Source organism: Thermothelomyces heterothallicus (assembly GCF_042370625.1).
Source record: "Thermothelomyces heterothallicus CBS 202.75 unplaced genomic scaffold P884_scaffold_21, whole genome shotgun sequence".
Lineage (NCBI taxonomy): Eukaryota > Fungi > Ascomycota > Sordariomycetes > Sordariales > Chaetomiaceae > Thermothelomyces > Thermothelomyces heterothallicus.
In genome coordinates, this window is record NW_027192582.1 from 109,072 (window position 1) to 121,711 (window position 12,640).

At 56.7% G+C, this 12,640-nt stretch overlaps 6 protein-coding genes across 6 annotated transcripts in view; 3 read left to right on the top strand and 3 right to left on the bottom strand.

Annotated features, from left to right (window-relative positions):
* The window catches only part of P884DRAFT_206628 (heterokaryon incompatibility Het-C), a gene marked incomplete at both ends in the record, with an annotated part of 2,934 nt that extends 2,013 nt beyond the window's left edge, over positions 1–921 (top strand). The window contains one exon of the mRNA XM_069438732.1: positions 174–921. Within this exon, the coding sequence (XP_069295439.1) occupies positions 174–921 (748 nt within the window). The remainder of the gene's footprint in view (positions 1–173) is intronic.
* Positions 922–1,456: 535 nt separating this feature from the next.
* P884DRAFT_262398 (phosphatase 2C-like domain-containing protein) lies at positions 1,457–3,831 on the bottom strand. The gene has a single exon (XM_069441655.1). It carries the CDS (start codon positions 3,433–3,435, stop codon positions 1,510–1,512), a length of 1,926 nt encoding a protein of 641 aa, XP_069295440.1. The 5' UTR covers positions 3,436–3,831; the 3' UTR covers positions 1,457–1,509.
* An 860-nt stretch (positions 3,832–4,691) lies between these two features.
* P884DRAFT_262400 (uncharacterized protein) lies at positions 4,692–5,395 on the top strand. The gene has a single exon (XM_069441656.1). The coding sequence runs from the start codon at positions 4,822–4,824 to the stop codon at positions 5,170–5,172; it is 351 nt and encodes a 116-aa protein (XP_069295441.1). The 5' UTR covers positions 4,692–4,821; the 3' UTR covers positions 5,173–5,395.
* Positions 5,396–6,012: 617 nt separating this feature from the next.
* On the top strand, positions 6,013–6,296 carry P884DRAFT_57180 (uncharacterized protein). The gene has a single exon (XM_069445968.1). The coding sequence runs from the start codon at positions 6,065–6,067 to the stop codon at positions 6,227–6,229; it is 165 nt and encodes a 54-aa protein (XP_069295442.1). The 5' UTR covers positions 6,013–6,064; the 3' UTR covers positions 6,230–6,296.
* Positions 6,297–7,988: 1,692 nt separating this feature from the next.
* P884DRAFT_262401 (uncharacterized protein) lies at positions 7,989–8,815 on the bottom strand. The gene has a single exon (XM_069441657.1). It carries the CDS (start codon positions 8,749–8,751, stop codon positions 8,089–8,091), a length of 663 nt encoding a protein of 220 aa, XP_069295443.1. The 5' UTR covers positions 8,752–8,815; the 3' UTR covers positions 7,989–8,088.
* A 2,333-nt stretch (positions 8,816–11,148) lies between these two features.
* P884DRAFT_247806 (S-adenosyl-L-methionine-dependent methyltransferase) lies at positions 11,149–12,341 on the bottom strand. Its single transcript, XM_069440520.1, has 3 exons — positions 11,762–12,341; positions 11,467–11,644; positions 11,149–11,400 (listed from the first exon to the last, which is right to left on the bottom strand). The coding sequence occupies exons 1-3, from the start codon at positions 12,256–12,258 to the stop codon at positions 11,200–11,202; spliced, it is 876 nt and encodes a 291-aa protein (XP_069295444.1). The 5' UTR covers positions 12,259–12,341; the 3' UTR covers positions 11,149–11,199.
* Between the last annotated feature and the right edge of the window lie 299 nt (positions 12,342–12,640).

Below are 12,640 nucleotides of genomic sequence, written 5' to 3' on the forward strand. Positions count from 1 at the left end.
TTTTATTTTTTATTTTTTATTTTTTATTTTTTATTTTTTATTTTTTATTTTTTATTTTTTATTTTTTATTTTTTATTTTTTATTTTTTATTTTTTTTTTCCCAAAAAACCCCTTTTCAATCCCTCTCTTTCATTGGAGGCAGGGTGGCTAACGCAGGCGGGCCAAACAAACAGCCGCATCTTGTTCGCGTGGGAGAACCCCGGCGTGCCTGTGGATGAGGTGGTCAACGACGTCCTGCGCGCCTTCCACCACCCGGCAGCGCGCGACGAGCGGATCGAGATCCAGCGCGACATGTTTGAGACGGTGCGCAAGTGGGCCCAGGAGACGCCCTACCGCAACCAGCTCGACCACCTGCTGTCGTCCGAGTCCGTCAGGAATCACAAGAACCACATCCTCAACGGCCAGGGCGGGTCGCGGTCCGCGCCCGGCGGCGGGTGCGGGCACGGAGATGGCGGGCACGGCAAGCCGGCCGGGTCGCTGTGGTCGCACATCCAGAACGTGAACCGCGACGCGAGGGAGGCCGGGGCCAGTCCTGGTGGTGGTGGTGGTGGTGGTGCTGGTGGTGGTGGTGCACACCATGCGCCACCCCCGATGCATGGCGAGGCAGCGAGTTACTACGCGGCCAGTTCGCCCCAGCCGCCCCAGCCGTATGCGGGCAGGCCCGGCTCGTCCGGGTACGCGGCGAGCTATGAGCGGCCGACGCCGCCTGGGTCACAGCCTCCGTACGGCGGCGGGTATCCCGGCCAGGGAGGTTACGGACAGCATCCGCATCCACACCAGCCACCATCTGCTGCTCATGGCGGCTATGGGCAGCCGCAGTACGGAGGGCATCATGGGGGTTACGGTGCGCCGCAGCCGGGAGGGTACCCGCCACATGGCCAGCAGCCATCCCCTTCGTGGGGCCAGTATCCTCGGTATTAGGTGAAGCTACGTAACAGTCCTTGAGCGGGAGGTATATCTAGTACTGATATTCAATCCATTCACATCGATTTCACCGAGTCACAGCCGGGCGGCCATTACGATAGTTATCTGACAAGAGTGATACCAACAATACCGACTACAACTACCCTAATGAGAATTGAAGATTCCACCAAACGAAGAATGATATCTTGATTGTCTAGCCACCCAAACACCGTCTCCTCGTGCTTTTTTTTTTGGGGGGGGGGGGGTACTTTCCCGCTGCTAAAATAATAATAGATGATGATTCCCACATGACTCACTCATGCCATGCCATGCCATGCCATGCCATGCCAAGCTATGCAAATCTCCCCGAACCCCAACGCAATGCGATCATCAACCCGGATTTGAATGAGTATACATACAAAGACAAAGGGAAAAGCCAGTAAGGCACGGAGAAATCTCTCCCTTTCTTTCCGTTTCTCTCTTTCTCTCTCTCTCTCTCCCCTCCCCTCCCTCCCCCCCCCCCCCCCCCCCCCCCCCCCCCCCCCCCACCCCCCCAAAAAAAAACAAAACACACACACTCTCTCACACAATCTCCCTCTACTTACTCTACAAGCGTCCCCTGCGCCTCGGATCGCTCGCCTCGGCCCTCCTCATCTCCCTCATCTCGCGGGTGCCCAGGCTGCCGACGCCGCCCTCGCTCCTGCGCTCCCAGCCGCCCAGGCGGACGACGAGGCAGGTGGCGTTGTCGCCGTCGCCCGAGACCTCGGTGGCGTACTCGACCACCGCGCGGGCGCCCTCCTCCGGGGTGGCGGCCTCCTTGACGACGTCGACGATCTCCTGGTCGCCGAGGGTGCCGCTGACGCCGTCGCTGACGAGGACGAGGAAGGAGTACTGGGCCGGGCCGAGGTCGACGCGGGCGACGTCGGGCTCGGCCGAGATGCCGACGCGCTTGCTCTGCATGTCGCCGAAGGAGCGGCTGTTGGCCAGGCCCTGGACGCGCTCCTCGCCGAACGAGTCGGTGACGACCGAGTCGGCGGCGTAGCGGCGCAGGCGGCGCGACTCGGCCGGCGAGGACGGGTAGTGGTCCGACGTGAGCGGGCGCGGCAGGCCCGTCGCCGTCTCGCAGAGCAGGACGCGCGTGTCGCCGACGTGCGCGACCACCAGGGTCGAGTGCGCGGCCGGGTGCCAGAACGGCGACGGGGTCGGCGTCGAGATGAGCGCGACCGAGGCGGTCGAGCCGCCCTTGAACCGGACCGGCCCCCCGATGCCGTGGCCCGACGGCGGCAGGTGCGGCGACCCGAGCACCTCGTCCTTGTTGAGCGGCACGTCCGACGCGTACGGGTCGTCCGGGTCGGGCTTGCGGGCCTGGGCGGTGACGAAGTCGAGGTCGGCCCGGAGGAAGGCGTACGTGAGAACCGACTCGAGACTTACGCCGCGCGGTTGCGGTCCGGCCGGCTGTTGGCCTGGAGAGGTGCGTTCATTGGATGATGACGGAGAAGAAGAAGAAGAAGAAGAAGAAGACGACGAAGAGGCAGAGTTGCGCGTGGTGGAGGCGGTCGTGAAGTAGTTGGGCCGGAAGCGGCGGAAGTACCCGCCTATTGTGCGCTTGTACTCGTTGAGAAGCTCCGACTCCAACCGCGCGGCCGTGGAAGGCTCGACTGCCGGTTGCTGCTGCTGCTGACGCTCGGGGTCTTTCAAGGAATCGGGAGCCCCCGGGTCCCTCTTGAGGGTGCTCTTCAGCCCCAGCCGGGCCGCGGCGTCCTCGATATAGCCGTGGAGCTCGTCCCGAAGGAACTCGCTGCACTCGCTGCCGCCGTGCCCGTCAAAGACGCCAAAGTAAAAGACCTGCGGGTCGCCGAGTGCGCTGTCGGCACTGGTGCCTTCTCCGGCGGTCTTTGCGGCCTGGTGGCGCACCAAGCTGACGGGGACCCGCTTCGCAAAGGCAGGGATGCTGATGGTGCCGGCCTGGTGTGTGTCCTCGTTGCGGGCGCGCTGCCCGCGGGAATTGCAGACGCCGAAGTGATGTTTGGCGCTCCGGAGGGGGATGCGGACTACTGTCAAGTCGCGGCTGGGCATGTTCGGCGGAGCCGCGGCCGGAGCGGATCCCGGTGACGGAGTGTGGGGGGTCGACGCGGCCCGGGGCAGCTTGTGGCCTGGTCCAGCCGACGACCGCGAGTCGGGATGCAGCGAAGACGAGGGGAGATGGGTCACAAAGTAGTTGTGGAAACTCCGCCGGGTGGCCTGGTCCCTGAATAGCTGCTGTCTCTGGTTGCCACGGTGCTGGGCTGCATCCTGCAGGGCCAGCAACGCCGCTCCTTGCGCCGGGACCCGGAGGTGGAGGGGTCGCCGCCGCGACCCGGCGGCTCGTAACGCGCGCGGCCACATGCTGGCGCTCCTTGCCTGCGTCTGCTGGCGGGCGTGAAAAAATGTCGCGACATAGCCCATCAGGGTATCGAGCAGAGTCTCGCGCGACACGTGGCTCGCTCGCGTGGCGGTTTGGGCGAGAGCCCAACGACGGCGCAAGGGGCGCATCGTTCCGGCAACACTAGCTCAAGCAAGTTTCCGACAAAGTAGCACGGAGGACGGAGTAGCTGGGTATTCGTTTGCCCACGGCCATTGCACAGCAGGGCGGGTCGCTGGCGCATGCGTGTATTGTGTTCCCTAGTAGTACATGCACAGAACCGCTGCGCTGCTTTCTGCGCTGGCCGGGGGCTATTTTGATGTGCTGAGGGTGCGTGTTGGTCGCCCCCAGTTCTCGGAGCGGAACTCGATGACGGGAATTTCGAGGAACTGTGGTAACGTAACTGACGAGCGTATCGCGGCAATTGGTTGGCAGGAAAGCTCCCCGGAGTTGCTTATCAGCGTTCTTGGCGCGCAGTCAGGGATCGACCACTCGGGCGAGCTTTTCCGCGTGCTTCTGGAGCTGCGGTGCCATTCTGTGTAGTTAATAGTCCGTACACTAGTTAAGAATATATAATAAAAGAGAAGAAAGAGCTCGATGCAGTCTCTTGCTAGAGAGCCCCTCTGAAGGTAGTATTCCCGTTGAGGGAACAGATGCCTTGGGAAAGCCCATGAAAGGTTAAACCTCAGGCACAAATCAGCTTGTTCAGGCCCTGCACTGCCCAAACTTGCCTGCCGCTGAACTTGGCGGGGCCTGCCAACGTCATTTTTTGTGGGCATTGGAGCATGTCTTGGCGGAAGCCTGCCCTTTTAGTTTATTCGTTACACTGTGTTCCCGTTCAACATCGAACATCGACACTGAATTGTTGTTGAAAATGGTCTCCGGATCGCCAAACTTTCCTTTCGCAGGCATCTACAACTGGCGCACATAGCCGGCCAACAACTCTGGCTTAATATCCCTCCGTTCCACGCTCCGGGGACACGAGTGGGCACTGGCCGAACGCTCAATATCCCGAGTCGAGGTTGCCGTCTCCTAGTGACCTCGTGGTCATCGCGTCTTCTCTCTTTCTCTACTCTCTCTTTCTCTGACGATCGCATGTTTACCCTTGTGGATCATAGGCGACACGACAGACAGCCCAGACGGCGACCCGGCAGATTCGTCCCCGACCAAGGCGGGCTTTCCAATCGTTGACATTGTGCCCGAAGGGGACATTGTGCTTAATGTGACTTTTGAGACGTCCAAAGAAACACTGAAGGCGGCGAGGAGGGCGGTAAAGCCTTGGCCGGGCCAGAATGCCCCCCCCCCCCCCGGCGCTCTGACGCCCGAGACCCGGGTCGGTTATAGCGTGCAACTGTCGGCCCTAAAGCAGAACTCAAAATACTTCGACGACTTGCTCAGTGACACCAGGTTTGCCGAGGCCAGGTCGATAGAGCAAGGCTTCAAGGAACTGTCCCTCAGAAACGTGAAGCCGTCAGAGGCCGACGCCGGCGATCTCCCCGTGGTGAGAATCCACGAGGATGACGAGGCGACCCGGTCGGGCCGGCCATGTCTCGGTCTTTGAGGACCTGTTGAGGATCCTGCATAGGAAGCAGTCGACTTCCAAGGCCGTGATAATGCATTACCTCGCAGTGCTTGCTGTGCTCGCCGACCGGTTTGACTGTCCTGGCATCGTGTCTCGCTACGTAAGCTCCCTGAAGTACAAGTGGCCGGCCACCCCAACCAGGCCGTCCCGGGATGACGGCCCTTCCCTATCCAGGGCAGGTGAAGAGATCCTCCGGCAAAAGATCCTCGGCGCCTGGCTGCTCGACCAACCCCTCAAGCTGCACGGGGCCACCCGCGAGCTGATCATGAGCGGCTTGCGGAGGTAGAGTGCCTCCTGGGAAGAGGAGCAAGCGGAAACTAGCACGGCCGCGTGGTGGATCAATTACGGTCAGAGCGCGGCCCGGGAGTGACAGAAAGACAGGAGACAGGATAGGCGAACGAAGAGCGGGGGGCCTTGGCTTACTCTCGAGGTCGTCAGGGAGGTCGCTCTTCGACGCGGCCGAGGGATGTATCACCATGTCAAAAGAAGACTACCGTCCTATTGGAGCGATATTAATTACTGATGCTTTCGCTTACCAGACGGTTGCTAGCACCATCCGCATATACTTTGTTAAGTGCGTGTCCGCGACGTACGCCTCTATTTCAATGCTAATCAACGGTATTTCGGCTTCACAGTCTCCTCCCGGCAATCGCTAAACACTCGACATGCGCCATCGGACTGGAGAGTTCTTTGCAAAGCATTAATGAGCCGTTATTTTCATCCGCCCTCGCGGCCGTTGTCTTCAGCATTCTTGGGACACAGTGCTACAGCTCGATGGCTGCAAATGACTACAGCTCGGACTGGCTGCAAGATACGACACCACAGCGGTATTCGCGCCGTGGGCGGCACTCCTGGACCAACTGGTACGGTCTGCAGAAGTGGTGATAAGATGCGTTGATTCTTCCAAGTGCCAGAGGCACTTGGGGATGCTGTCTAAATACATGTCTATGACCCCTGGCTCATCATCCCTGTTGGTGGGTCAGTCGGATCTGACCCACTGACAGCCATATGCTGTAACACACAGGCCCTCACAATTGTTGGCGTGAGAGGGCTGATTGGTCTCTTCAACTTCACAGTCTACGACATCATCAGCATCTACGACGTGTCGATTTACCTACAATTCATGGCGTGGACGGGAATCTGGGCAGCCGTCTTCCATTGGCCCGTGGCCATTTTCAATGCCTGCGACTATATGCGTTAATTATGTGACGGATTTCTCGAGCGAGTCTTTCGGCATGTATGTTGGTATCATTTACATCAATATGTACATACTTGGGTCATCGACTTCTGGAACCTCGATGGGACGTGGATTGCCATTGCTAGCCCTTTCGGCTTCCTGTTAATGCTTCTCTTCTACTACGACCATGCGTGTTACCCTCGGCTGGCCCCGTCACTAGATTTGCCTTGTAGGTGCCATTGAACTAACGAGGAGGCAGAACGTAAGCAGCATCACCGCTCAAGCGCGCCAGTTCCCCTTACAAAAGACCGGTGGTTTCCATTGGGATCTCTTCCTTCTTGGCTGTACCAACGTTTGTATCTGCTACCCTCGGCCTACCGATGCCAAATCAGCTTGTTCCACAGGTAATTAACCAAAGCCATCGACTTGCTAACCCAAGGGGTAAACACGCTGACCTCAATCAGGCTCCCGTGCATGTAGATTCCTTGACGAACTATCAAACGGGGCTCGAGATCATTCCTACCTTTGAAGGCGAAGACACCGAAATCCGCCGCCCTATTGTCGAGGCAACCGCGGTCGTTGAGCAGCGCATTTCACGTTTGATTATGGGACTATTAGCGCTCATCGGGACGATGACACAACCCCTGCTTGTCGTGCCACACACACCATTCCTCCCGCCGTATTTGCTGGCTTTTTTTTTTTTTTTTTTCATTGTTGGGGTATGTAACTATCTACTTCCCTATCCCCATGGGGCCTTTGCTTAATAATTACAACTGAACGACAGTGGGAATCCATCGAATCAAACGGCATCCTTCATAAGTTCATCTTTCTGCAGCGCGAGAAGCGCTTTATACAGCGCGACGAACCGCCTCTAAAGATTCGGAAACGGAAGATCATTCTCCATATCGGTCTGCAGTTATTTGGGGTGGCCGCATGCGTTGCTGTCTCCCATAAAATAATTAGTGGCAATTGGCTTCCTGTTGCTGATCATCCTACTTATTCCGCTCCGCACTCTCTTCATGCCACGTTGGTTTACGCTCAAGGATTTTGGCCAGCCTTGGTGGTGGGAAGCCTCAGTTACCGGAGCATTCCAAGGTAGAGAGGATTGGGGGCTGGAGAGGAGGAGGAGTGAGCAACGACATGGGGTTCCGAAGCAGCGTGCTGGAAGTCTCCATCGCTGATCGCTCTAACTTGAGACAAGATATCTATATCTGTCCTAGTCCTTTGTAGGTACAAAAGCGCCACCTAGACTTTTGTCCACGCAGAGGTATCCCTATTTGGGGAAGAAGGGTAATTATGAAGTCCGAAGATGTCAAAGCCGGCGCGGGGCATTCCTGGCATTGGTCTGTGCAAAGGATTTAGCTTACACCGAGAACAGACTAATTAATTAATCCGTACACCGGGGCCAGACCCACTAGTGTTTCGGTGTGAGTAATCGTTTCGCCCCTTTTCCATCCCGACCTGCCAGGAGAGGTATCGGCGACCAGAGGTGATCCCGGAGAATTGAGCAACTGGAGGGAAAGTGTCAAGTAGCTATATGGTAGGATGCCGACGGGCTAAGTTGGGGGGCCCAGAGCAGGAGAGCTTCGTAGCATTCGATGGGGCTATCAAGTAACTACCTTGGTAGGGACCCCCCGGGCAGCTGACACACGCTACGACACGAAGTGCCGGACAAGGTGGTAATTATATGCTCCGGATGCGGGGGAGGGGCGCCAAGGGAGGGCAAGACGCTGGACATCTGAGATCTCGAGCCAAGGCACGAGGCCGTCCTGGCCAGTGCCGGGATGAAGCGGTTTGGGATCTGCTGGGACCCCCAAACGTACCAGCTGTTCGCTGCGAAAGGGAGCTAGGCATTATTATGGTCTTAAGATTGAGGATTAACTAATACCAGCAACCAGCTATGTTACCTATATATAATTTACACTAATTACAAACCGGGTATTGGGAACCGACGATAAAAGTATGAGGAGAGAGTCTGCCGGGAGCAACCGAAGCCATCTCGGGGGGCGGTGCAGACTGTCGTGACTAGTACTGCGTATCGACAATGTTCCTCTGAGACGAGTACGATGGCTGGCGCGCCTGTCCGATGCTGCCCTCGACGGCGGATTCTACCGTCGCGCCCGACCTGCCGCTGATGCTCTCTACGTCCCTGTCGCGGTCCGAGTCCGCGTAGAGTCTGTCGCGCTGGACGGTGACCTCGGTCGTCATGACCACTGACACGCCGTTGTGCTTCCCGTCTTCTGCGTCCGCGCCGGGGCCGCCCGCGCCGACGTACACCTTGTTGCCCATGTCGTTGCGGTGCTGGTGGGGGTAGTGGTGGTCGGCCGCGGCTCTTGACCTCCTGTTCTTCTCCCTCGCCCCGTCCATCGTCTCCAATGGTAGGCTCGTGTTGTTGTTATTGTTGACTGCCGTCCTGGCGTACGAGCTATCGTGGCCGGAAGAACCGCCCTGGGTCATCTCGACTAACCGGTTCAGGATGCTGAACTCGATCTTGAGCTTGATGCTGTAGACGAAGCCCTTGTATGCAGTCTGTACGGCGTACAGACCCGCGTACTCGAGCGCGAGGATGGTGATGTCGAGCACGACGATGATGACGTTGACGAGGACCAAGTGCGTCATGAGGCGCCGCCGCGTGCTGTCGCCGCCCTGGTTGCGGCCGCTTATGCCACTACGACTTCGCACGCGCATGAGAAGAATCGTCTCGTGGATATAGAGGCCCGAGATGATGGTCTCCTGCAGAAAGAAGAGCGTCACCTGGACCCGCTCGTAAATGGAGTAGGGGACGATGAAAGGGGCCGGGTTAGACGAGTTGGAGCCGTAGGCGAACACGGCGGTAGGAATGTGGCCGATGACGGCGGTAGCGACGATCATGGCCAGCACGAGCCGCAGCCGGGACGTGTTGCGCATGACGATGTGGAGGCGTGAGTACAGGACGACGGACTGGCCGGTCACCATGAAACACCATCCCACGACGACCAGAGTCATATAGACCCCACCGGGGCAAGCCGGCACCACGGCCTTGATCAGGAATCCAACAGAATATACGGCTATAGCCCATGTCGACACGACGAAACTCCAAAAGTAGAGGCCGCTGCGCCGCTTGAAGGTGGCTAGGATGATGAAGCTCAGGTCGATGACGTTGTAGAGCGAGATGCTGAGGAATGCTATGACGATAAACAGAGTGGCCCCTTTTGGCGTGCTGCCGGTCGAGTTGCCGCTGTCTGCTGGCGCCATGGCGGTAACCAAGTCTTCTTCAGGCTTATGTTTTGCAGATATCCGCCGGGGCGGCGATGAGGGAGGATTATTAGAGGGATGACTTGGGCGATGGAATCAAGGAAGACGTCGGGCGACCCGGGAGTCTTGAATAACCCGGAGGCTCTCAAAAGTCTGGGGGGCGGGGGGGGGGGGGAGGTAGCCTGCTAACTATGCATCGTTGTCCAGCAACATCCTCTCGGGCAGGCATCAGTTCAGGAAAGTAACTGATGAGGGTGGTTGATGATCAACGGTACTCGGCTGTCAGCTCAGGAAATGCGGCCGCAGAGCTTCTTCTTAACCGAAGATCGAAGAAAACGCAAGAGATCAGGCGAAGCCATTCGTAGTAGACCCTAGATCTAATTATGATCCCTGCGTCCGGTGAGAGTGCAAAGAGGTGTTCGTAGGATGCTGATGACAAAGTAATTAGCTACGAGTACTGATCACTTCCAGGTTAAGTCAAAGGCTGATGAACTAAAGCCACGCTTCCCCGGCCCCGGGCCCGAGAGTGAGGCATCGGTATGCCTGCTAGTTACATAGCAGTTATTAGGTACTACCATATTTCGTTAGCGCCTTGGCGGTCAAAAAGGAGGGGGCCGCAGCCGTTAACCGGCCTCTGCTTGTTGGCCTTTGCGGACTCGAAGGCTCGGAAATCGAACGCTGAAGACCTGTTCTGCGATTGACCTAGTCGGTTTAGTGTAGACGAAGCCCGAGCCTAATTATGCCCCGAACAGAATATGGGATGGTGTGTGGCTTGCAAATGGGCAGGGGGCCGGCGGATTGGAGTGCGAATCCAAGACGCACACTCGCAAAAGCCTGGGCGCTTCAAGGCTGGCTCTCCCAAAGCGGCGCTTTCTTTTATAGAAGGAGTGTAGGCAGGGCCCGCTCTTAAGTAAGGTATGTAGTCCATACATACCTGGGTAGCCCAACCCCGCCATTTTGCGGAGTAGCAGCTTCTTTGTACCCAGAGGAGTGGTAACACTCTAATCGACCCCACTCAAGATCGTACTGGATAAATCCGCTTACCCTAAACATCCATGACCCATTTTATCGCCTTGTGGTTTTTGGTTAGATCAGCGATATCCAACCTTGCTCTTCGGCACGGTCATTCAGGCGACATAATGTTAATGTAGGGCCAGCTCTTACTGGCCCTACGCGGCTGCAATCATCCACGATCGTCCCTGTTTCTAGAATCGTACGAAGAAGGGCCATGTCAGGAGGTGAGAATGAGCGATTCTCGTTCCACCTTTGAAGAAACAAATTTAGTTCCCAAGCAGGGCCCGGGATGGCGTCCTGGATGACGGAGTGCTATACTTTGCCTAGGCCATGCTGACTTCTTGTTTAGCGTTGTATAGCGCCTTGGCATGGTAGACCGTGCGAAGAAGGTGGCCTTCTATTGTCAGCTCCTCCCCTCTGGACTTCAAGCTTCGCAAACTAAGGTAACTTACTGTACATATATGATCAATTAGTCCATAACAGGCTTGGCAGGCAACCGCAAATACGAAAGCACCCCCTTGTTACGCTGTCGCCGCTATGGACGGCTAATATCTAGTGCATACTAGTAATCAGTAGCTTGAATCCAGATCCTCTACAACTCTTGCAACAGTCGGAGAGGATGCACTCCTAAACGCTCGCGCGGTGTCGAAATACCTAATGGCAGAATGCTTACTTAGGTAATTACCTACCTTAGCTGAGGACGACCGAGCCAATTAAAAGACCGGAGCGAGATAGATGTAATAGAGTTGAGTGCCTTACTAACACCACTACTTAAGTGCTTGGCAATAGCTCTACACTTTTCAGTGCCAATACCTGCTTCCTGCTACTAGATAGTAGAGCAGTTATATATAATAGTGTACCGGTATGAAAAAAAAATGATCCTCACGATTACTTCCCTGGGGCGTGTTTGCCCTGCGCCAATCTCATTCGAAATGAGAGAATGGCCGGCAGCTGCGTAAAGTTCGTGGTGGACTCGATCCTTTCCTCGGCATCCTCTTCGGTAAATGCTAGTTCTTCCATAGCATCCATAACCAGGCCAGCCTTGAAAAAGGTGGTGAAAAGCTCGTGCATTGGGCGATGGAAATAGATCTGCCAACGTTTAGTCCCTGCAGCCTTATACGGGGCCGCGACGTAGTCCAAGCCGACTCTACCCACCTGCTTCTCGGGCTGCCCTGGTACAGCAATTCCCAGAGACGGTGGGACCGACATATACTCCCTGATAATCTTGCCACGGGCGATCTCGGACTCGCCCGTCACGGGATCAAAGCGGACCTCGATATTCCGCGTCGCGTTGGACGTGAAGAAGACGGGGTGTAGCAGGGTGGCCACGAAGCTGCCAGTAAATAATTAGTCCGTCAACATGGTAATTCTTCCCTTCCGTGTCCCTTCCGTGCCCGGAGACTTCTCGACCGTTCTCGACGGCTAGAAGTCTACACGTCTTCGGACTTACACTCCATTCTCGACCAACAAGTCCCGCAATACCCCAGCAAGCGGTTCCAAGTCGGCGACGTCCATAATGGCCATGTTCATCAGCACTATCTCGAACGGACCTTCGTCCCGCGCGAGGGCCGTAAGATCCGACTTGCTCGTAACGTCGACCCGCCGCCACCGAATCTCCCTCCTTGCCAGCTCCGACTCCTCCCCGTCCTCGCAATGTGCCCGCGCCAGCGCTAGCATATTTTCGCTCGCGTCCGTGGCCAGCACGGAGGTCGCCCCGTTGCGCACCAGCCAGCGCGCGCATAGGCCGTTGCCAGTCGCTAGGTCCAAAGCACGGCATGGTGACGAGGAAGAGAGGGCCAGCTTCAGGAGGCGAGTCAGAGAAGGCTCCTGCAGGCGGCGCCAGTACTTGTTACCGTGCTTCGTGATGGTGCTGTCCCAGTAGGCCGCGTTGGCTTCCCAAGAGGCGATGGCGCGGGATGACAGGCTCGAGGTAGATTCGCAGGTCATATTGGGGAATGGGTCTCCAAATGGGCCGACAGTCGTAGTGTAGTGGAGGGCAATTATCCAAGTCCCAAACTCGAAAATGCTGATTGAAAGAGGAAGATGCTCCCGGATAGAGGGTTAAAAAGATAATCAACCTAAAGAAAGTTCGACGTTTTTACAGCTGTTCCGAACAGTAATTACTAGAGACTTTCAAGACCGCATCAATACACCTGTCGCCGAGTGACTCAATCGGTGGCCAAGATCTGCAGTGAATCTTGGCTTTTATTCAGGTAGGTACACTCTTGCTTCGTTGGTGCCGTTCTGCACTCTATAACTAATTAGGAGCGAACCTCTAGAAGAGAAACTTGAAAAAGCGCCACCTGATCTCTCTAAACTGCCGAAAGAA

What these genes read in the sequence shown, in the direction of transcription:
- P884DRAFT_262401 (XM_069441657.1), bottom strand. Translation starts at nt 8,751, where the DNA reads ATGCGCGTGCGAAGTCGTAGTGGCATAAGCGGCCGCAACCAGGGCGGC.
- P884DRAFT_247806 (XM_069440520.1), bottom strand. Translation starts at nt 12,258, where the DNA reads ATGACCTGCGAATCTACCTCGAGCCTGTCATCCCGCGCCATCGCCTCT. An exon ending in TTGTTGGTCGAGAATGGAGT is followed by an intron (nt 11,645 to 11,761) that starts GTAAGTCCGAAG and finishes ATTTACTGGCAG; the next exon opens with CTTCGTGGCCACCCTGCTAC. An exon ending in CAGGGCAGCCCGAGAAGCAG is followed by an intron (nt 11,401 to 11,466) that starts GTGGGTAGAGTC and finishes AAACGTTGGCAG; the next exon opens with ATCTATTTCCATCGCCCAAT.
- P884DRAFT_57180 (XM_069445968.1), top strand. Translation starts at nt 6,065, where the DNA reads ATGCCTGCGACTATATGCGTTAATTATGTGACGGATTTCTCGAGCGAG.
- P884DRAFT_262400 (XM_069441656.1), top strand. Translation starts at nt 4,822, where the DNA reads ATGACGAGGCGACCCGGTCGGGCCGGCCATGTCTCGGTCTTTGAGGAC.
- P884DRAFT_262398 (XM_069441655.1), bottom strand. Translation starts at nt 3,435, where the DNA reads ATGCGCCCCTTGCGCCGTCGTTGGGCTCTCGCCCAAACCGCCACGCGA.